We start from the raw sequence: 22,030 nt of genomic DNA, 5'->3' as shown, positions 1-22,030 counted from the left end.
TCAGGCTGTTGTTCAAGTTCTTCCTCTTTGCTACTGTGGTTCCCAGAATTACTAATTTGAGATTCAGTAGTCTCCATCTAATGCCAAGTTTAAGAAGGACATGGAAGCTTAGCAAAGAAGAATCAGTAGATCTTACCACTTAAAGACTCCACACAGAAGATCTTTCATTTTCATGAGGGGCTTCAAAAGGCTGTGTCATGTAGTAATTTCTAATTTTGCTGAGCCACGTGTTGAATCATAAGTGTGGAGAGGCTGTTTAATGGGAGTGAATCACTCACAATGAGAACCCAGCCAGCAGCAGTTCAGTATGACTTTGCTGTTCTTTGTCATTTATGCAGTAATGCTCAGAAAAAGATAAAACAACAACTGTCACTCTGCGTATAATGCGCCTGAAAGGTCAGCGTTGAGGTTCTAATGAAGTCAGAAAACGTGAAACAGTCTGATAAATACAGTTCATGTCCAAGTTTTCTGCAGGAGATTTTATGCTAAGCAGTATTTGCAAATTTGAGAGCTCAGAGATCTATTATCCAGTCAGGGCCTCCAGACTGTAATTTCACATTTGAGCAAATTTAGGCTTCGGTGACTTTCCCAATGTCACAAGAATCTAGTAGGTATTTGTACCATGGTTTATATTTTTTGTACTATTTTTCCTTTTTTTTTTTTTTTTTCATTTTAAATAACTAGTAGCCTTAGGTGTCTGGCTCTTCCTTCAAGTATTTTCTATGCGTTCTGTAATTTATCCCTCTAAAATAAGTGCTATTATTACCTCCATTTAATGGATTATGAGAGGGAGGTAATTAGGAAGCAGAGGTTGAGGATGTTAAATAGTTTGTACAAGATGACAGTCAGCTAGTACTGGGTGGAAGTGGAATTACAACACCAGCAGTCTTGTCTCTGCATCCATCATTTCACTCTGTACTTCCTTTGAGCAGAAGAAAACAAAACCAAAAAGGCTGAGGGTTTTTTTTTTTTCCACAGTCCGTTTAGGAGTTGGTGATTTTTTTCTTTAGAGTCAAGTGCCAAAAGGAAATAAGCACTTAGAAAAAAAGTAGGAAGATGTGTGCTGCAGTTCAGAATTGAGATGAACTCTGATGCTGGCTTGCACTTTTTCTGATTTTGAGGTCCTCTGTGTGTGTTGGGCATCCCTTCAGACAGAGCAGGCCTAATAAGCTGGATATTTGTGTCTAAGAGCTTCCACAAATGTGGAAGTTACCATTTGGCTTTCTGCTTCTGAGTAGGTGTGACATTCCAGTCCAAAGCCACCTTCAGCTGTTAATGAGATTTTGAAAATTGAGATTTTGAAAATCCTTCCAAAGTGACTATGAGGTCTTTTTCATTTCACCTAAAGGCTTGGCCTGCTGTGGGCCGGGTAAGACCCACTTTGGTAGAACCTCAGTTCCTCCTTCCCTTTGCAGAAGCAAACATGGAAACATCAACACATCTAAGATTTACCTGAATTTTTTGACGACTGAATTCTGAAAACAAGACATTACCACATTGGCACATCTTGCGGTTTCCATGTGGTCTTTCCTAGAATTCTGCCAGAGTTCCTGAGAGTAGCTACTTAGTTCTCACAATGTTCCCTCTAAGCCTTGCCACCAGCTTGCTAAGAATTCTGAAAGCTGGCATTCATCATTATTTCCACCCAATATATTTTAACTGTAACTTAAAATGAAATAGAATTATATTTTACATTTTGTTTATGTGATTCATTAAATCATACTAGGTATTTTTGGGTTGTTTTTTGTTTTTTTTTTTTTTTGTAGAGATGGTATTTCTCTCTGTTACCTAGGCTGGAATGCCATGGCGTGATCATAGCTCACTGTAACCTTGAACTCCTGGGCTCAAGTGATCCTGCTGCCTTAGCCTCCCAAGTAGCTAGGACTACAGGCACATAACCACCACACTCGGCTAATTTTTCTATTTTTTATAGAGATGGGGTCTTGCCATGTTGCCCAGGCTGGTCTTGAACTCCTGGCCTCAAGTGATCCTTCTGCCTCAGCCTCCCAAAGTGCTAGGATTACAGGCATGAGCCAGCATGGCTGGCCCTCCCTTGCTTTTCTGTGCACAATGTTCAAAATAAACAGGATAGTCTATTGTAATTGACTTGTTATTTGTAATATTTGAGGTGAGTTTTTTCCTTTTCATCATTGTCTTTTTCATTAATAATTGTTTAATTTAGCCTAACTACTTATAATTTTTACTACTATTTCACATTCTACATTTGGACAAATAGAAAAAAGTGTCTAATTTATCTTCCTACTCTAACATACTAAAAATATTGTTTCCACATACAGAACTTTTTTTTTTCTTTTACAAAAAATTGAGAGTATTGCATTTCCGTTGGGAAAGTTTATATGCACAATTTTAAAAATCTGTATATATTTTGTAAAATGCTGTCATACTTTTAAATAACTTAGAGAATCTGAGATAAAAACTCTTACATAAATGCAAATTATGGTTGATTATATTTGAATGTCATTTTCCAAAACAGCAAGGACGGAATGAAACAACAAAGCTTAGGAGGCAGTAAAAGTGACTTAGAAATTCCAACCTAGGTGAAGGCAACATGGTGATTGCTCTGTTTTTGAGGGCAATATTCTCTCTTAGTTTTGATGGAGGTTGACTTCTGAGTAATGGGTTTATAGCAGAGACAAATATAACTTACACTGTAGAGGTTAATTTGAATTCAGAGTCAACATGAAACTTTCTCACAAGACAGTTGTGTTTTTTTTTTTGCAGTCAAAAGAAAGTAGCCTCTTTTAACTGTGAACAGCAGTCACAGTTTTTAAAAAGTGCCATGTTTATTTTGTCCATGCTGCTTTTCCTTGGAGGAGTCATTCATCTTCATTCACCTGCCAGCTAAATCTCACCTTCTCTCTGACACCTCGTTTGACCTCCTTGGTCCGTACACAGTTGCACTTAGGCCATCCCCATGCAGCATCGCTCATGTGCATATGTAACTGCATTCTGTCCTGTATTCTCAGTTATTGTGTGACATAGTAAGTTCTTGTTTTGCTCAGTGGTACTGGGTGCTCCCAGAGGGACAATGTCTTAACATTTTGGTGCTCTGTGCATTGTAGATGTATTCATTATATATTTACAATCATACAGCTTATGGCTAGATGAGCTCTTTGGTGATTTGGTTTAATTGCCTTTTCTTATGAACACAGAAAATTAAGTTATAAAGAGGAAAAGTAGTTTCTCCTAAAGGTTATGACCAGTGTTAAGGGTAAAGCCAGAATTAGAACTTAGAATTCCTAGTTTCTAGTGTAGTTCAGTTCCTCCCTCCCTCCCTCCCTCCCTCCCTTCCTTCCTTCTTTCCTTTGTTCCTTCCAACCAACCAACAAATATTTGTTGAACATCTACCACTTGCCAGGCACCTTGCTAGGCCCTGATTATGCAGTATTGAGCCTGTCTTGGAACTTGGAACTTAAACCATGATTAGAGAGAAAGACAACAAGTATTACACTGCCTAAGAGGCAGAGCACAGCAGTGGGGGTTCATTGAGGAGCCAGTGATGCTCTGTTTTCAAAGGGCGAGTCTCAGAGGGGAACGATGATTGAGGTGGGTCCCACCTGCCGTGGGATTCAGGAACAGGACTCCAGTCTGGTAAGATCACGGGTGGGATAACATGGAAGATTGCCTACACAGAGACTCAGTACAGAAAGCAGCTACAGGGATTCATTTTCCAAAATCAGAATACCAGGAAGGGCTAGGGCTTCTCAGTTATTACTAGATCCGATTGTCACAGTCAGAACAGAACAAATAAGAAAGGTGATTTCTTCAGTCTTAGTGTGTTGAGCTTCCTAAAACCTTAAGTCAAGATTAGTCTATTGGCATGGGGCCCTTCCCACACAAGAGAAAGGAAGGAAGGTAAAGATTGGGAACCAGACAAGGCCTAACATGGATTACATTTATTAAAATTCTATCTGCTTAATACTCTGTGAAATGAATAGTTTGGCCATGATGTCATCATGATAGCCATTCACTAACCTTGTTTAGAAGTTTGTATTTCTACACAAAATCAGGATTGTTTCAGTAATTATCAGCCATCTGCCTCCAGTGTCCAACACAATTAGTTATTTGTGTTTAGTTGCATATTTATGTATATATACTTTGTATATATATATATTGCATTCCATAAACCTTAGTTTGATTTGGATTGTTAAGCAGTCGTGTATTCCGGCTAATTTGAGGGTTGACCATAAAATATTTTCATTGCTATCTGATTTTTAAAACATTTTAATTTCTTTGTCTCTTTCCTGCTAAATGAGTATAGCCAAGTTATTTTACATTGTTAAAAAATTGAATAGGGGGTACTCAATCTGGTAATACAGATAAGGCAGATACAAACAAATATTTTGAAAGTTTGGGTGCATAAGAGTGGAGGGGTAATTGTCATTGTTGTCCAGATTAAATTATTACTATTAATTGTTCTTCTAATGGTTTTACACCCTGTCCTAAAAGTGAACGAGAAGCTAATCCTGATTAGTTGAGGATTCTGATTGAGTTTCTGCTTAGACATACAACACCCATAAGCTGGCTATATTATATGTTTGATTATAATAAACTATAAACATAGAGGGGATAATTACTCCTGCCACCTTTTCTTTTAATAATAATATTTTAGGATTATGATAATATGTGAAAATAGTGGTATGTGTAAGCATAACATTCTCACTGTTCTGATGGGAGAGCTGAATACGCCACCTTCCTCTAATTTCCTCTAATCAATTCTAAGTAGCGTCAAGGTTTACTCTAGAGGGAAAGATTTGGGACTGAGTTCTCTCTAAGAAAAACAAAAAATATGAAACATGACTTTATTGTAAACCAGTTTAAAGACCAGTATATGAAGGACGGTGTTACCTGAATTGTATGTAATGTAATATACAAAGCAAAGAAAATTTGGAAAGTAATAGGGTATTAAAACTGCCTTTTTTTTTTTATTTAAACAGGCTCATGCGCAATTAGTTCGAGAAGTTGATGTGGAGAAGGTGTCTGCTTTTGAGAATCCATATGTAGATGCAATAAAGAGTTTATGGAATGATCCTGGAATCCAGGAATGCTATGATAGACGACGAGAATATCAATTATCTGACTCTACCAAATAGTGAGTATCTTTCCAGGTGGCCCTATGGATTTTTCTCTTTACTTCCATGTGGGGGTTTTATGATTATCATAACTTCTTTATTCTGTCCTGTGTATGTCATATACGATTAAAACTTTAAAAGTTAGGGAATATAGATATTGAACTTATGCCACTCATAAATCTAAATTAGATTATAAAGGACTGGTATCATGAGTCAGGGAGAATATTTCTTTTACTGTTCTCTGTTTGAAAAACAAACTGAAGACTCTAGGAATCTGATTTCACCAACCTGTCTCCTCCCCCAAATTGCAAACTAGCAATTCTCACATATGCCATTGTGATTTGAAATCTTGTAATAATAATTTTTGATACAAAATCCAATCTTATTCATGTGCTAGAAAACACCTACACACATTAGAAACTGCAAACAAAAAATATGTTTGATTATGGCTTCTTAAAACATCAGACTTCCTGGTTTCCAGTTTTCAGACCCAGAACTTGACTGCTTTCTGAGAGCCACTATTATGTTGATGGATAGGTTTTCCTTTGCATGAAAATTGCATGTGAGTCTAATTTTGCATACATTCCAGAATTATTTTGTGAGCTGTCAGTCAGACTCATGTCCTGGGAAAGATTTGCATCCTAGAAATCTGTTACTTCTCTAGAATTAAATCTCACCTAACAGAAAGGAAGTAAAGATTTGGCAATCATTGGATTAATGTGATCAATGTAGTCAGCAAGGTAGATAACCAGGCACCTGAATAGCGAGTTTTTCTTTTGGTAGTATTTAGCCAGGTTTCTGTCTACATTAGTTATATTAATACAGCATCTGCCTCTTGTTTTAGTTCTGGGCAGACAGAATAATGGGTAGAAAATAATCAGTAACCTTATGGCAGTTCATATGATAAAGTGATCCACTGGATGAGAGCGGGCCCTTGGGGAACATAATAGGCCCTGATAGGCTGCTTGACATCACTCAGAAGTGCATGGAAGATCTAAGAGCTATATGACTCTGTATTTTCAGTAAAATTGTCATGCTTTTACTCTAATTCTAGGCATTTGTATAAGATATGATTCACATCAGCCACAGAAATGTTGCCTGATCAAACTATTTCTTGTATAGTAAATTTGAATTATGCCATTCTGAAATGTGACACAATGCTCATGAGCACCATATTTGTAGTATTTAATATTTTAACTAGCATTAACCTGCTTGTGTGCCTCTGAAATGTGTGCTTTCTTCATTCTTCCTTTCATCATCCTTCTTCCACACCTTCATATAGTTCTTCTCATTTCTGGTGTTTCTCTTCTGCTGTCCTGCCTGCCTGCCTTCCATTTTGCCATTCTCCCTCCCTCTGTCCTTCGTCCCTTTGTTCCTTCCTCCTGGGCTCCCACTATATAAGTCTCTGTGAGTACAGAGATGAAAAAGATGCATTCAGCTCTTGCCTGTTCTAAATTCTGCCCCCCTCAACCTTTGACCAGCTGTCTTTTTTACTCCTGCCCCCTCTGTCCTTCCGTTTCTTTTGCCATTTCAGATTCCATCTATCTCCCCATGTTGCTGCTGTCTCATCCATCATTCCCTGTTCCCATTCATTATGTCTCTCCTGTCTGCTTATTTACCCTCCACCCTCAGTTTTGAATCTCTCTGACTCTCTCTTAAATCCTCTCTGCTTCTCACTTTGCTACTGTGATGTCTTGCCCTAGCCTTTAAAACTAACTCATCCTCCATTATAAAGTTACATTTGCTGATAAATTCTTCACCTTGCATCATTTTTCTTCTAACCTCTATCTTTTAAACTTTTAGTTTCAGTCTTATCTCCTCCCCTCCCTACCTGGTCTACTTTTTACCTGTTATCTGTAACTGTTCTCCCTATGGAGAGTCCTGCTACTGGGTAGTCAGAGGCCCCCATTATCTAGTAATTATGTGCTTACTAGGGTTACGTCTCCCCCTTAGGGTTTGCCTCCTCCTCCTGGGACAGACCCTCTGAGAGAGTCCTCTTTGCACCTAGGACACCTTCATTGGACTATGGATATGTTCTTGAGACAAGACTTCATCATATCTCTGATGACGTACCTTCAGTTTAGATTTGTGGATTTCTAGACATGGACCCATTAGTTAGTATGAGGATTGGATGCTGCCATATCTAACTTACTTAGGGCAAGAGCTCTCCTAGACAGTTTCTCTAGACCTGTCAGTGCTGTGATCCTGGGAAAAGCTGCACTGAAAAAACTCTATCTTAGAGTTCTGTCAGTGCAGGCTTAGTCTACCGTAGAAACGGGCACACTCCTTATGATAAACCAAGACCAAAACGTGGGGCCCTCTAGCACAGGCTGATCTAAACTCCTTCAAATGATTATTCTTTAAATAGTTCTACATTTCCCTAGTGGGAATGAGGATAAATTGATTTTCTAAATTATATATATGTGGGCCAGGCACAGTGGCTTACGCCTGTAATCCCAGCACTTTGGGAGGCCGACGTGGGTGGATCACTTGAGGTCAGGAGTTTGAGACCAGCCTGACCAATAGACAGGTGAAACCCTGTCTCTACTAAAAATACAAAAAAAGTAGCCAGGCGTGGTGGGGTGCACCTGTAGTCCCAGCTACTCAGGAGGCTGAAACAGGAGAATTGGTTGAACCCGGGAGGCAGAGGTTGCGGTGAGCCAAGATCGAGATCAGTCATGCCCCTGCACTCCAGCCTGGGTGACAGAGGTAAGACTCCATCTCCAAAAAAATAAATAAAAAATAAAAATAAATTGTATATATATGTAGACATACGTCACATAAATCTTTTTTAACCACACTTTATGCTGAAGTAATAAAGTGAATTCTAACAACATGTACTTACATCCTTAGACATATCAGTATGTATCTCTTTTTTAAAAAAGTAGGACATTTTCCTACCTAAATAATAATGCATTATTATACCTAAAATTAATTAAGTTCTTTTTATCATTCTATACCCAGTTCATATTCAGATTTCCCAAATTCTTCCAAAATGTCCTCTAGAGGTGGTTGATTTCAGGACTTCACATTGCAACTGGTTGTTATGTCCCTTAAGGTTCTTTTAATCTAGTAGAGACCCATTTTGCATTTCACTGGCATATTCAAGAGATTGGCCTAGATTTGCCTGATTGCTTCTCATAGTATGATTTAGCTTGCTCCTGTATCTCATTGATTTACTATAAACTAGAAGTTACATTTAAAGTCTTTATTAGATTCAAGTTAAACGTTGTGACTAGAATGTATTATAAGTGTTGTTGTACACTTGTTTACCCATGGTGGATGAAGGTAAGATTTACCGCAGCGTTAGGGTAGTTGCACCCTCCATTATAAAGTTGTATTTTACTTGTCTCTTGTGTTAGTTTGTCACTGAGCAAACTCTAGTTCTTCATCAGCTCTTCCTCTGATAGTTTTATTTCCAACTGATAATTCTTGCCAGATTGAATAATTCCATTGGGATTTGTAAAATAATCATTTTCCTCTTTTATCAGTTGGTCTATCAGTTGGTCTACATTGGCATTCTTCTGCATAGAAGATTTTATCTCTTCAGCTGTTTGATTAATCATCTGAACCAGGACACATTGAGAAAGAGGAGGCTGTATTAATAATTATAGTGAAACAGCAGGCAGAAACTGAGACTCCAGGACAGGCAGGGACCTGTCACCTTTGGTCACCTTAGCTAAGTGAAACTGAGGGAGGGAGGTTTGTTTCCTTCATTTTTTGTAGAATACTGTCTTTACTTCAAAGGGAGTAGAATCAATTTATTCCTGCCAGTTATGTAAGGGGTTGTGTGTATAAACCAGAGTTAACTGGACCCACATTTCAGGTCTCCTCCAGGGATGTTTTGGCACCACCTATACATCAGTGCCCAAGCAGCCTGCCTGGCTTGCCTTAATCCCACTGTGCCAGGAGGCCTGAGTGTTACTTACTTTATTCTTCACCGTCTTAGTAATGAGCACTTTACATTTTCCTTAGCCAGGTAAACCTCTCAACAGAAATAGGACCTGGGTATCATAGAGTCACTCATTTGCTGCTGTGTTCCACATGTTTCTCCAGTGTAATCACTGCAGATGCTCCAGGAACTGGCAAATATGACAGCACTGGCAAAGATGTAGGTCCCATATGTTAAACATCGCTGATTTCCCAATACTAAAAATCATGTTCACAAATAACTCAGAATAATTCCTTTCTCTGTGTTTGAGATAATTGTTAGCCCTTTTCCTTTCTGACTTTTTTGTGTATATTCCCCTAGTGCATCTTCAGTATGTTATATTGCCTCCTTTTCTTCATATCTTTATATTTTTATAATATATCTTTATATATAATATATCTTTATAAAGATATCTTCGTATCTTTATAATTCTTCCTATCTTTATAATTGAAACATACTTCATTGTTATTCTGGACCTAATTTCTTATTCATTATCACCATCTTACAGAAATATTTCTGAGCTTAGGACCAACTTCTTTTGGTGCTGCCTGTCTCTAGTGGTAGGTCTTCAGAGTAGATTTAGGGAATACTTAACATCTACGTTTCTGGTATTAGGAGGATCTCCCTGCCACACACACCTGCTTAAAGGTTGTAGTGTAGTAGCAGTTCTCTCCACAACTCTAGTGGTTGTGAGATTCAGTGCAAGCGACTTAAAAAAATACTGGGAGCAGAGGCGAAGCATGCCTGTCATCTTTTCTCTCTGATGAACTCCTATTCATCCTTTAAGACCTGACTCAAGAGTCACCCTTTCTGAAAGCCTTGCCCAGCACCAGTAACAGTAAGTCACTATGTCTTCTATCTTAACACTGTGTACATATCTCTTTTATTTCCGTCATCACATTTACTGAAGTGCCTCTCCCCTCTACCCTCAGTTCCTGACAGCAGTGCTCATGTTTGACTTTCACAAGTGATTGTTTCATGAAATAATAGATGGGTAATTTCTACTATTTTAATGACCATGGTATAAGCACCAGTCTCTCTTTGGCTGTTAAATATTATGAAGCTTCAGAGCCGAAGGCATTCAAGTCTTTTTTCCTGCTGTTGTTGAAGGTCTGGGATCTGAAAAGCCTTATCAAAGACAATAATAGCTGCTATTTACTGAATATTTAATATATGTTAGATTCTGTGCTTAGTCATTTACATGTGTTATTTCATTTAATCCTCAAAGTCACCTACAATGGTAGATAGTTATTACCATCCCTATCTAACAGAAGAGGAAACTAGGATTCAGACTGAATAATTTGTTCAAGGCCACATACTTAGTAAGTGAATGGAGTAGGAGTTGAATTCAAATTTGCTTATTCCAGAGCCCAAGCTTTTAACCACTGAAATACAGCCTCACACAGGATGGATGGATGGATGACAGATAGATAGATAGATAGATAGATAGATAGATAGATAGATGATTGACAGTTTTTAGATAAGATAGATGGATAGATAGATAGATAGATGAATCAGTAGATAAATACCTACGATTAGGTGTTTTATAAATCACCATGAAGAACAAATTATTAATCTTTATCAACGTTGTCTACAGATAGTTTCATATTTATAAAGTCAAGAAGGAAAATTATATAAAATTGACTGGAAAACAAACCCAATAGGTTTTTGGTTATCATTATGAAAACTTAGCCATGTTTAGCTAAGCAGCAATTATCCATACTAACATGGAGGATGTTCTAAGTTACAGATAATTCAGGAATGTTATTTCTTTGTTTTAACCTACAATCTTTATCTCTCAACCCCTCTCCCCCAAAATCCAGCCAATCACTTTTTACTGGAACCAGTAAGAAGGACACAATAAAATAATTTGAGCTTCCCTTCTACTTTGATTAGCCAACTTGCCTGTCATAGTTAAGTAATCAGATGACTCAAAGGACAGGCAGCAATGACAGAACCACAGAGATAGGAAATTCCAGATAATGGATAAGCAGTTGTGGATACATTTGCAATTGGCCGTAATTTGGTGAATTCTTCCCATTCTATTTAATGAAAGAATAAAAAGCATTCTAAGATCCTAGGGAGTTTTGTAGATTACTTTATTAACTTTTTCGTTATTGATAAAAAGCCTGAAGGCTCTGAAAATGATTAAAGAGCACAAAAAACAGATGGTTGTAGGTTCACTTTTTTTCCCCTAGATTTCACCACCTGCTTTAATATACTGAGACATCAGGTCAAATGAGTTCACTGCCTACAGTACCAAAAGCTCCCTGACATTAGCCAGAAGACACAAGTCTCAATCACATTGGCATATAGTGAGAAAAGGCCTCATATGCAGGCTTTGGCTAGTCTATTGTAGCTGTGTTTGCCTTAAGAGACCAAATAATTTCTAATCTTACTTCACCGAATTCCCCTCCAGGGAACTGGGTAGATCAGACACCTTCTTGAAATTTCCACATGATCCGGAGCCCGTAAAGAACATGAGTAGATTGGCTTTTTGGCATAAGTCAGCATTGGAGTTTGACCTTCTAAACGCATGCTTACATTTTTTGAGTCTGATTATGAACTTGCACCAATATATTATGTGCCATGTTGAATTTAACAGAAGGCATTTCAGAGGTAGGGTAACATCCACCTAACTTAGGGCCAGTCCTTCTTGAAGAGGAAGTACCTTGCTAAGAAGTTGCTGACTGATGAGTCGAACACTTGTACTCCAGGATATATTGGTTTGGCCATTGTATCCATCCCCACTTTCATCTGATAGTTTTTTTTGTTGTTGTTGTTGTTGTTGTTTTAAAGTTTAAGCCTACTCCAGGCTTTTGAAGGCAGATAAGACCATTGTATGGTGAAAATATTAGGTCAAGGTCCAGCTGGAATTCCCTCTGCTACTCACTACCTTGGGGGCATTGACTAAGCGTCACTTTCCTCAGACATAGATTACATGTGATACGTAATCCTTAAATTCTCCTCCTAAATTCTGAAGTCCTTTGATTCTGTTGCAGTTGACTCCCTTTATCTGAGAAGTCATTATCCTATGCAGTCAAATGAAAACCTGGCACCTTAAAATTTACCTGGAAATGTAATGAACAGAGAAATTATTCTCTACATGATTAAATTACTAAAAATGCTGTCTTTAGCCAGCTCAGAAGAGGACATTGATCTTGCATATGTTTGCTCTTTTTCAGAGTGTCAATAATAACACAAAGTGTCATTCTTTTCACCTGAGTGACATATTTAATTCTCTTAGTGTTTTGTTATCTAGTGGGCCACATTTTCAATCTTTGGTAAAACAACAAACAAAAAGCCCTGCATTTGTCTTCCTCAGTGAACGCTGTTGATTCTAAGATGTGGTCTTTATTATTCCCCTTTCAGAATGCTCTTAAAGATAAAAAGATACAGGCTTAGATATGCTTAACTCTACTCTAACCTTCATTACAGAGAAGGAACAGGAAAAAGGGCTGGGATTAGCCCCAGTTTATCATTTTTTCACTCTGCCTAAAGGGCAGAGTGGATATGGGTAAGCCAGTTTGCTGTTTGCTCACATTTTATCAGGACGTTTATTTGGACTTTGAGTAGTTTGGCCTCTTCTTTGTAGGCCTTTCCGCAGTCTTTACTCAGGATGATGATGTGCCTAGCTAAAGCCTATTACCGTAGAATAGGGATTAGCAAACCTGCAGGCCAAATTTGGCCTGCTGCCTATTTTTATAAGTAAAGTTTGGTTGGAACATAGCCATGTTCATTTGTTTATGTATTGTGTATAGCTGCTTTGGACCCAACAGGAGAGTCAGATAGTTGTAACAGAGATCATGTGGTCCAAAAGTCCTAAAATATTTATATTTACTATCTGATTTTCATTCTCACACACACACAAATTCAAACCCCTCTTAGAGGTGAAGAATAACTATTAAAACACAGTAGCATTCTGCTTATGCTGTTTAGATAAAACCTAGTTTAAGACTCTGATGCTCTGAATTAACCCAGAGATACCTTTTAGAGTACTGAGTGAAGCGATGGCCTGCATTCCTTCAGCAGTCCTCTAGAAATACTGCTTTGCACAATGAAACGTTTGGTAGGAAGTGAGCAACAGAAAGTTCTAGATCATATTTCCTGGACATACCACTAAATGCCACACAAAGAATGTCTGGCATAAAAATGGCAGGAATGACCAGAAATGTTCATTGAGTTGATTTGGCTTCTGAGTGCAAGGATTTTGTGTCATGTGTGCTTGACTCGTAGTGTCTGGTATGATATGGTGGTATGTTGCAGCTGATGAGAGGGTTTCATAGGATTTAGCAGTCAATTGAAGCAGAGATAGGAGTGACAGTCTTTTGTAAGAGGGCTAATAGAACATGCACATGATTAGAAGACAACCCCATCCCACTTCCAGTCACAGGGGAGCCAAAGAATCTTGCTGTCTTTATGTAACCCATAAGGTCATTCAGCAGCTTTTTTGACTCCCCGCTTCCCAAGAAGCCTTACTGACTCTGGTATTCTTGAGTTCATTATCAGGTTAAAGTCTTTTCAGTTTAAAATAATGAATTGAATTTTGATTTATAATTAGTTTACGTTAACTCATGTTAGCATGACCAGCTCTCCAGACCTGATCATCCTTGTCAAAATGAAAGTTCTAATCTCACAGAACCAATATCCAAATTAAGGTGACATAACTGACATGACCATGGCAGACCCACTTAAATCAGCATGACCTATTTATTGCTCATTGCTCTTGGCTGCAATCACTGGAAGCTCTCTTTTGACCCTTATTACATCTGCATTGTATTATGGTTATTTATAACACATTTTTCTTCATTGCCAGACTATAATCTCCTTGAGGACATGATTTGTGTCCTTTTTTCTTTGTAGTTCACGCTCAGCCTAAGCATAGTGCCTAGCTTATTGTAGACTTTCCATAAAAGTTGTTGAATGAATGAGTGATAGAGGAAAAAGGAAGTTCTGTACCTTTACTAATTTCTTCTCCGTCTCTCCTTTTCTGCCTGTTCAAATCCCATTCTGTCTGTACGGAGTAACCCATCCCCACCTCTACTGCACACTATTCTCCAGTGACTACAGTTCATAATCATCTCTCCCTTCCTATTGCATTCATCATTAGCAGCTCACAATTTGGCACTTAATTGTTTCTTAATTGATTCATCGGTGCTTTCTTTGCTTCACAGGTAGCCTGAAATCCCTAAAGGCAAAGAAGGTATTTTAACGTATATTATGCCAGTTCTCTGTGCCAATCTCCCTCCATCTAACACACTGCATTAGAATTTAGTGTATAACAGATTCCCAATAAATATGTGTAAATTAACTGAATTAAGCATCGCCATCCAATTTCAAGGCAGGCAGACCAGAATTAAAAAGTAATCTTCAGCTATTTCTTGATATGTTTTAGAATTGGGTCAAAATTAACCAATAGCTTGGAAAGTTATCATATATAAAAGATGAATAAATTAACAAAGCCAAATAGGCAAATTGAAAAAGACTTTCTTTTTTTTCTCTCTCTTTCTCTTATTGCTATTGTTGTTTTGTTTTCGTTTTCAATTACAAAGTTGATTTATTTTTTTGAGCACTGCACCTGAGAATCTATTGCTGTGAGCCCAGCTCTGGCATCTGTCTGGCAGACACTTAGTTGCCTGGCCCTTTCCCTATTTGGCACTAGTGTTCTCTTTACGTCAGACTTTCAGATTCATAAGATAATGAAACTATTTACCAAATGCAGTGATACAATCTTTTTAGGAGATATTTAATTTAGTTTTAAAAATCTTATTTTTCTAGATTGGCTTAGTTCTTTGGTAAAGGGAAATTGAAATGCATAATCTCAAAGCCTTCTCTTTTATCCTCCAGAATGGTCTCTCTTGAACAGCTTTCATAAATGATAGGATTATAACCCACCTGCTACCACTGAGTGATCTTTGTTTTGAACCTGCCACTTTGTATTAAAAGCAAACTTCTTGGCTGGGTACGGTGGCTCATGCCTGTAATCCCAGCACTTTGGGAAGCTGAGGTGGACAGATGACGAGGTCAGGAGTTTGAGACCAGCCTGACCAACAAGGTGAAACCACATCTCTACTAAAAATACAAAAAATTAGCTGGGCATGGTGGTGCGCACATGTAATCCCAGCTACTCTGGAGGCTGAGGCAGGAGAATCACTTGAACCCAGGAGGCAGAGGTTGCAGTGAGCCAAGATCATGCCATTGCACTCCAGCCTGGGCGACAGAGTGAGACTCTGTCTCAAGAAAAAAAAGAAAAAAAGTAAACTTCTTATGAACAAAATGCCTGTTAATAAATGCTGCACATCCTTGAACTCTAACATGTATGTCAGGTATCAAAAAGAAAAAAGGAACGTTGATTTGCTCTCTGCAAAATGAGCTTTTCAGGAGATGGAAGTGTTTGTGGAGTGAGCAATCTTGTGCCACTAACCATCCTAACCAGATTACCAGCCAGGCTCCTTTCAGCCACAGGATTTGCCAGATGAGGAAGGGACTAGAGTAGGTCAGGCTACCAAAACCTCTCCTTGACTCTCCCCTCAGGATACCAGTTTTGCAGAACTGTTACTTCTTCATTTGTTTTTGCAGGTCACTTTACAATTTTTTTTTCACTTTTTTCCTTTGGACCTTTGTGGTCATATAGCAACTGCACGATAACTGTGTGTTTCTCATTTCTCTTTAGCTTCCAGTGCTTTTGACAGTGTCAGATACCATCTCATGGCATGATCTAGCTTTCAACTCCCCAAAGACTGTTCCTCTCACAATGAGGTCTTCTTAATTTTTTTAAATGAAGTCGACCTCGTTTTTCTAACCTTCTTTTCAATAATTAAAAATGTGAAGACCTACCCAGAATCATTTTCTGTGCCATAACTTCATCTTAGTATTTGATGTGAACTGCAAATTTTTTATAAATGCAGCCTCTCCACAAGAGGCCCTTACATAGGGGTCAAAGAGCTCCCCAACCTCCAACACACACCCCGTGTCATGCTACATTGAAAGCCCCAAGATGCTATTTCGTTTATCCTATTATGTCTGGTTGGATTTGCATGAAATTTCAGAGATTTCTGTTCCTACTTAACTATCCACAGGTACTTTTTGCCTTTTGGTGTAATTACTGAGGGTTGTATGCCTCTAACTTTAATATATGTATTTAGAGTCAGGGTCTTACTATGTTGCCCAAGCTGGAGTGCAGTGGTTACATGCTGAAACTCCTGGGTTCAAGCAATCTTTCTGCCTCACAGCCTTCCAAGTAGCTGGGACTATAGGCACATGCAGCCACACCTGGCTTATAAAATGTATTAACCCTAGCTGTAATGTGATATGTTTTACCTGCCAGCTCATATCTCTAAATTTTAATTTTTTGTTTCCTTCATTTAAGAGAAAAGAAAGCACTTGAATTTTTAATTTCTGTGCTATTCTTGGTCTAGATTTCAGTTACTCTTCCAGTCATAGGTGGGGGGAGGGGGTGGTTCTTTTTAATCTTAAAAAGAAACTTTTAAAAATCAGTGTTCATTCATGTCAAATGGGAGCATAAATTAATTTGAAGGTCACCTCAAAACTGTTATTGATAAAATGTCAAAATTAAGGAACAATTGGAATCTCTTTTTAAAACATATTCAGGAGAGAAAGTGTTGTATGTAATATTGATTTGGGCATATTATTTTAGAGAAGTTGAAGCTTCTGTCATATATTTTAATCATTTAAAGTAGTGGATTATGTCCTGTTTCTGAATTTATTTTTCTTCAGCCAGAGATTATCCTGATGTTCAGCGTGTAAAGAATTTATCTGTTACAAGGTATAAACTAATGGGCATGATTTCTGTTAAGTCTTTCATGCAGTGCAGCCATACTACACAGAATAATGTTTTGAGGATTATCACCAAGGACTAGAGATTGTTCGAACGGGTTCCCAGAAAGTGACTATATCCAAAATACACAAAGGTTCATTTCATCTCTATAAATCTCACCATTCTTGTTTTTATGTAACCCTTATTTCTCCACAAATTGATAAACTCCTTGCAGGTAAGGATCATATCCAGTGAAACTTCCTATATGTACATCTACCATAATGTCATGGCCAAAATATGTTGTTTAATTCCAGATGACTCTGCATTTTGCTTATGGTCAGAAAGGAATCATTGAAACATTAATACGCAAGTGTCTTTGTTCCCTCACTTTTCACTGAAAACCATCAAAAACCTTTTTTCCGTCAAGAAGATTGTGTCAGAAATGTCTTGTTGATAAAGTCCCACCTCCTCAGTTTGCACTGTGTTAGACAGAATGCTAAGGCCTGAAAGCTTGAAACAGGTATAAAATGGACACAAGCATTATGTCATTCTCTAGCCAGGACCTAAAGAATAGCAGGAAGCAAATCTACTAAATGAAGTTAAACAAATAATGCTTTTTCTTTCTGTGTTGTCTTTGTCAGAGACATTTTTATTCAGAGCTTTGTTATTAAATGATGCAGGCCAGTAATAGCCGAGAGAAGTAGTTTCGTAAGGCTGGATAGCTAACAACCTCCCCTCTCCTGTGTTTTTGCCTTTCTAACCACTACAGCACTTCTCATAAAATAGTTTTAATTTGGGTCCATGCTGAGCACCTGCTGTGCTCCAGGCCCTTGGCTAAGTGTTGTTGATACAGCCGTGGACAAAGGCACTTGTGGGCCCTGACCACCGAGTGTGAGGGCCATAGCTAACTGGGCAAACATGTGGAAGAATATTGAGTTCGGGGCTTCTTTTTTTAAATAAAATTATAAATTAATAATTTATAATGTCTCAGCACAGTGAAAAGTCATTAAATCCCCATGGAGGGATTGGAGTAAGGTGGGTTTAAGCAGCTAAATCTCCCATTTTCTAACATGAATAGCTTGTCTCCTAGACACTTAACAAGCCTTATGTAAAACATGGGAGCTTCCTCTGCCTGACATCAGGAGAGAGTCACTGCCAGATACTTGTTACACATACATTGCCTTGGAAATGTACCTGTGCCTGGCACCATGGCAACACCCTTGAGAATGACCTCGACAGCCACTCAGAATCATTCCTACAAAACAAATTATGGCTATAATTAACTCTGAATTTACAGTATAAATTTGTTCAGACCTCGGTGTGGTTTTTTTTAAAAAAGTTGAATGAATGGAGTAATTTAACATGAACCCACCCCTCATATTCCACCAATTTTTTTTTTCAGAATAGAAAATGCTTCAATGGAAAGTACAATTCAGTTAAGAGATTATTTTATTACCTTTTCTCAGTATGTGACGAAGAGCATCACATGATGATGTTCTACTCTTACCATGCTAGAACTCCATTTCTAGGGGAACAAATTTCCCTTTTTCCCTAGCAAATGTGAAATACAGAGTGTGCTGAATCCCTCCTCTGAGTCCTATGAGCCCAGAGTGAGGGGGGTTGCATGGGATTGGGGGTTATGCGGGCAGCAGCTCTTTGATCCCTTCTTGGCAATGAAAAATGCAGGGTTTTTCTGTTTTCTGTTTTGTTTTTGTTTTTTTTGAGACAGAGTCTCACTCTGTTGCCCAGCCTGGAGTGCAATGGTGCAATGGTGGCTCACTGCAACCTCTGCCTCCCAGGTTCAAGCGATTCTCATGCCTAAGCCTCCCATGTAGCTGGCATTTCAGGTATGCATCACCACACCCGGCCAATTTTTGTATTTTTAGTAGAGATGGGGTTTCGCCATGTTGGCCAGGCTGGTCTCAAACTCCTGGCCTCAAGTGATCTGGGCCTCCCAAAGTGCTAGGATTACAGGTGTGAGCCACTGCCCCCAGCCAAAAATGCGGTTCATGGTCTATAAATTTTACCTGCTTCACAAATTGTCTGTAACACATCTTCAATCCTGGGTAGCTTCCCAGATTTTACTTTAGGAGAAAATAGTTTGTATGTCTTTTGTTTAGTTGGAGGTTTTGTTGGTTTTTTTTGCCTTGTTTTGGGTTTTTGTTTGGTTTGGTTTTTGGTTCTAGATGATGTATGTTGCAACTAGCAGAGTTAGATACAGTTCCTCTTAGTCTTGTCTTTTGTTCAGCTAGATTAATTTAACTCTTTCACCCCAAGCAAAGTGAGCCTTTCTCTCTATCATTCAACTGAGGCAAAGCAAAAAGAATGGCAAGCAAAAACTGCAGCTTCCTTTTAAGTTAACCAGAAATGTATGAAGCATCTTTAATGGCCGTTTCTTTGCTGTGGACTGTGTTGATACCTGGGCAATGAACAGACAGAACAGAGCCTGGCAGGCAGCAGGTGCTCAGTGTTAGTTGTTGTTATGCTGTTGTTGTCATTCTCTGTGATCTATACTGCCATTGAAAAGATGAAGAGGAAAAAGTATTCTTGCAAGTATGAGTGTCTTGGATATTCATTTCAGTACCCTGAACTTAGGAGTGATACCACTGACAATTTTTTTAGGCTAGCCTCTAACCCCTTGTAAGTGGAAAGTTTTCTAGTGGCAGGTATGTGCCTGATTCCATCTTATCCAAGCAATGTGACAGGTAATTTCCCACTTCATGTGCTGGTTCTTTAACCAGATGAGTGCTAACACTCATCTGTGCTTTACTATGGAGTGGCAATGAGTAATCTGTTAGGTTCATCTTCATAAAACAGAAAACCACACTTTCCCTTTACCTCAGGAACACACAGCACCTTCCATTACAAGAATTAACAGCCCTCTGTTCTGACCTCTGTGTGTGGCATTAAGCGAGTAGAGATGGTTTATCAGGCAATATATTTCTGAGCAGCCTTGCCAGTGGAAATTTAAAGTTATTTGATTCCTCTGAAATAAGTTATTGTATACAGTAGTTAAATGGTGAACTTGTAGATTTCAAAATGTACATTCAGGTTTTTCAAATCAAGAAGCTGATAAATTAGAAAACTCCATCCATACAGAGTAGCTATCTGATTTTTTATTTATGATGTGATGAGCTGGTTTATCAGTAGAGTGAAATACAGATCACTTCCCAGAACATGGGCTCATTAACTCTTATCAGAGGACTCCATGATCATGGCAAGATATTTACTAAAATTCTGGGTGTAGTCCATTTTTACGTTTCCTTTCTGTCTTTCACACCAGTATTCTCCCAGCCTCCCTCTATTTGTCTTCCAGCCAGTTTTATAATAATTGGAGATATCAGGCTAGTTCCTGTTACTCAATAGAGAGCTGATTGCCAGCTAGAGAATCATCAATGTATCAGGGATAAGGCCCCTGGAATACTAATTAATTGATTTGCAATAGGAATTTCTGGGCTGATACTTTGTCTTAAAGAATTGATAACACACCTCCAAAGAAGCAGTAATTTTATTTCTTTGTTAAAGTCAGACTTAACTCTTTGTTAAACTCAGATTTAATCCTCCTTTATGATTCCATGAATCTTGTAGATTTAACATTTTTTTTACATTCAGTTTCAAATTTAAGGGTATCATTCATACAGAAATACCACTAGTAAGAATGCTATTTAAATAATGCTAAAACTAAATCTCAGCATAGGAAATCCATCAATCCATCCAACACATATTCATTAAGTACTATTTGTCTGGCATTCTTTTAGGTACTAAGGCAGAAATAAAGATGGTTATGTCAGAGTCCCTACCCTGGGTAGGTCATGTCCACTGAGCATTTGTTATTGCTCAATTATAACATGCTATGCACAAGGCATTCCTTGTTATGTATCTTAGAACTCACCTCTTGTTTGTGGGTATACAGAGTTGAAGATCTAACCCCTTCCATTTCTATTAAGGGTCCCACCTTTTCTTTAATCTCGTTCATAAGTTAGTTACTTTGTGCATATACTTTGTAGTTGTGTGTTTTGAAACCATATCTGTGCCCCATCCTTTCCAGGACAAAGGAGAACACAGTTACTCTTTGAAATCATGAAGATACCACTCAATTCTATCATGTTATGTCATTCTCAACATTTCAGATTATTTTTTACACTTTGAGAAAATGAAACATGAATGGAATAAAAGATTCTTGACATGGCAGAATTACACTGATGAAGAACATATGTGTGACTGCCAGGGATAACACAGGTAGTGATAGAACAGTTCTGTGTCCTGACTGTGGTGTTATTACACAAATCTCTACATGTAAAATCTCATAGAACTAGATACCCCCCCATAATATAGTCAGCCCTCTGTATCTATGGGTTCTGCATTTGTGAACTCAACAACTTATCGATCAAAAATATTCAGAGAAAAATTGTATCTTTACTGAACATGTACAGACTTTTGTTGTCATTATTCCCTACACACTACAGTATAATAGCTATTCACGTAGCATTTACATTGTTAAGTAACCTAGGGATGATTTAAAGTATAGGAAAGGACTATGCATACATTATATACAAATACTGTTCCATTTTATATGGAGAACTTGAGCATCCAGGGATTTTGGTATGTGCAGGAGGTCCTGGATCCAGTCGCTCACAGATACTGAGGGATGACTGTATACATACATACAATATATAGCATATGAGTATATAACAACGGATAAAATTCAGTAAGGTCTGTAGTTTTGTTAATAGTATTTGTATCAGTGTCATTTTCCTGGTTTTGATCATGTACTATGATTATGTAAGATGTTATTGTTTGGGGAAGCTGGGTAAAGGGTACAGGGAAATGTTCTGTAATATTTTTGCAACTTCTTGTGAGTCTAAAGTTATTTCAAAAGAAAAATTTTTTTAAGGGAAGGGAAAAGTATCAAGTATCATATAACCGGATAAATGTAAAGTTAAGGTGTGGTGACTCCAAACATTGGGAATATCTGACCTTAGACACATTGTTACTGCAGTAACTAGAAATGTCATGGCTTCACATTAATCATGAATGACTTAGGCTCTGGACAGAATTTAGGACACTGTATCCTGCTGTCTTCTCTTAGGGGAATAATGAAATTCATTCCAAGAAGACTCTGATGTTCTGCAAAAAAAAAAAAAAAAAAAAAGAAAAAGAAAAGAAAAAAAAGGCATTTTGACCTTATGTGCAGCTCTCTGTTATCTTAAACACTATTTATTTTAAACT

The 22,030-nt window shown here is 38.0% G+C and overlaps 1 protein-coding gene across 2 annotated transcripts in view; it reads left to right on the top strand.

Annotated features, from left to right (window-relative positions):
- The window catches only part of GNAQ (G protein subunit alpha q), a 308,682-nt gene that overhangs the window by 210,773 nt on the left and 75,879 nt on the right, over nucleotides 1–22,030 (top strand). For both annotated transcript variants that reach the window (XM_002819888.5, XM_054520078.2), the window contains exon 3: nucleotides 4,959–5,113. In XM_002819888.5, the coding sequence (XP_002819934.1) occupies nucleotides 4,959–5,113 (155 nt within the window). The remainder of the gene's footprint in view (nucleotides 1–4,958; nucleotides 5,114–22,030) is intronic.

Source organism: Pongo abelii, chromosome 13 (assembly GCF_028885655.2).
Source record: "Pongo abelii isolate AG06213 chromosome 13, NHGRI_mPonAbe1-v2.0_pri, whole genome shotgun sequence".
Lineage (NCBI taxonomy): Eukaryota > Metazoa > Chordata > Mammalia > Primates > Hominidae > Pongo > Pongo abelii.
Note: the sequence above shows the minus strand (reverse complement) of the source record. Positions and strands in the feature narration are given on the sequence as shown.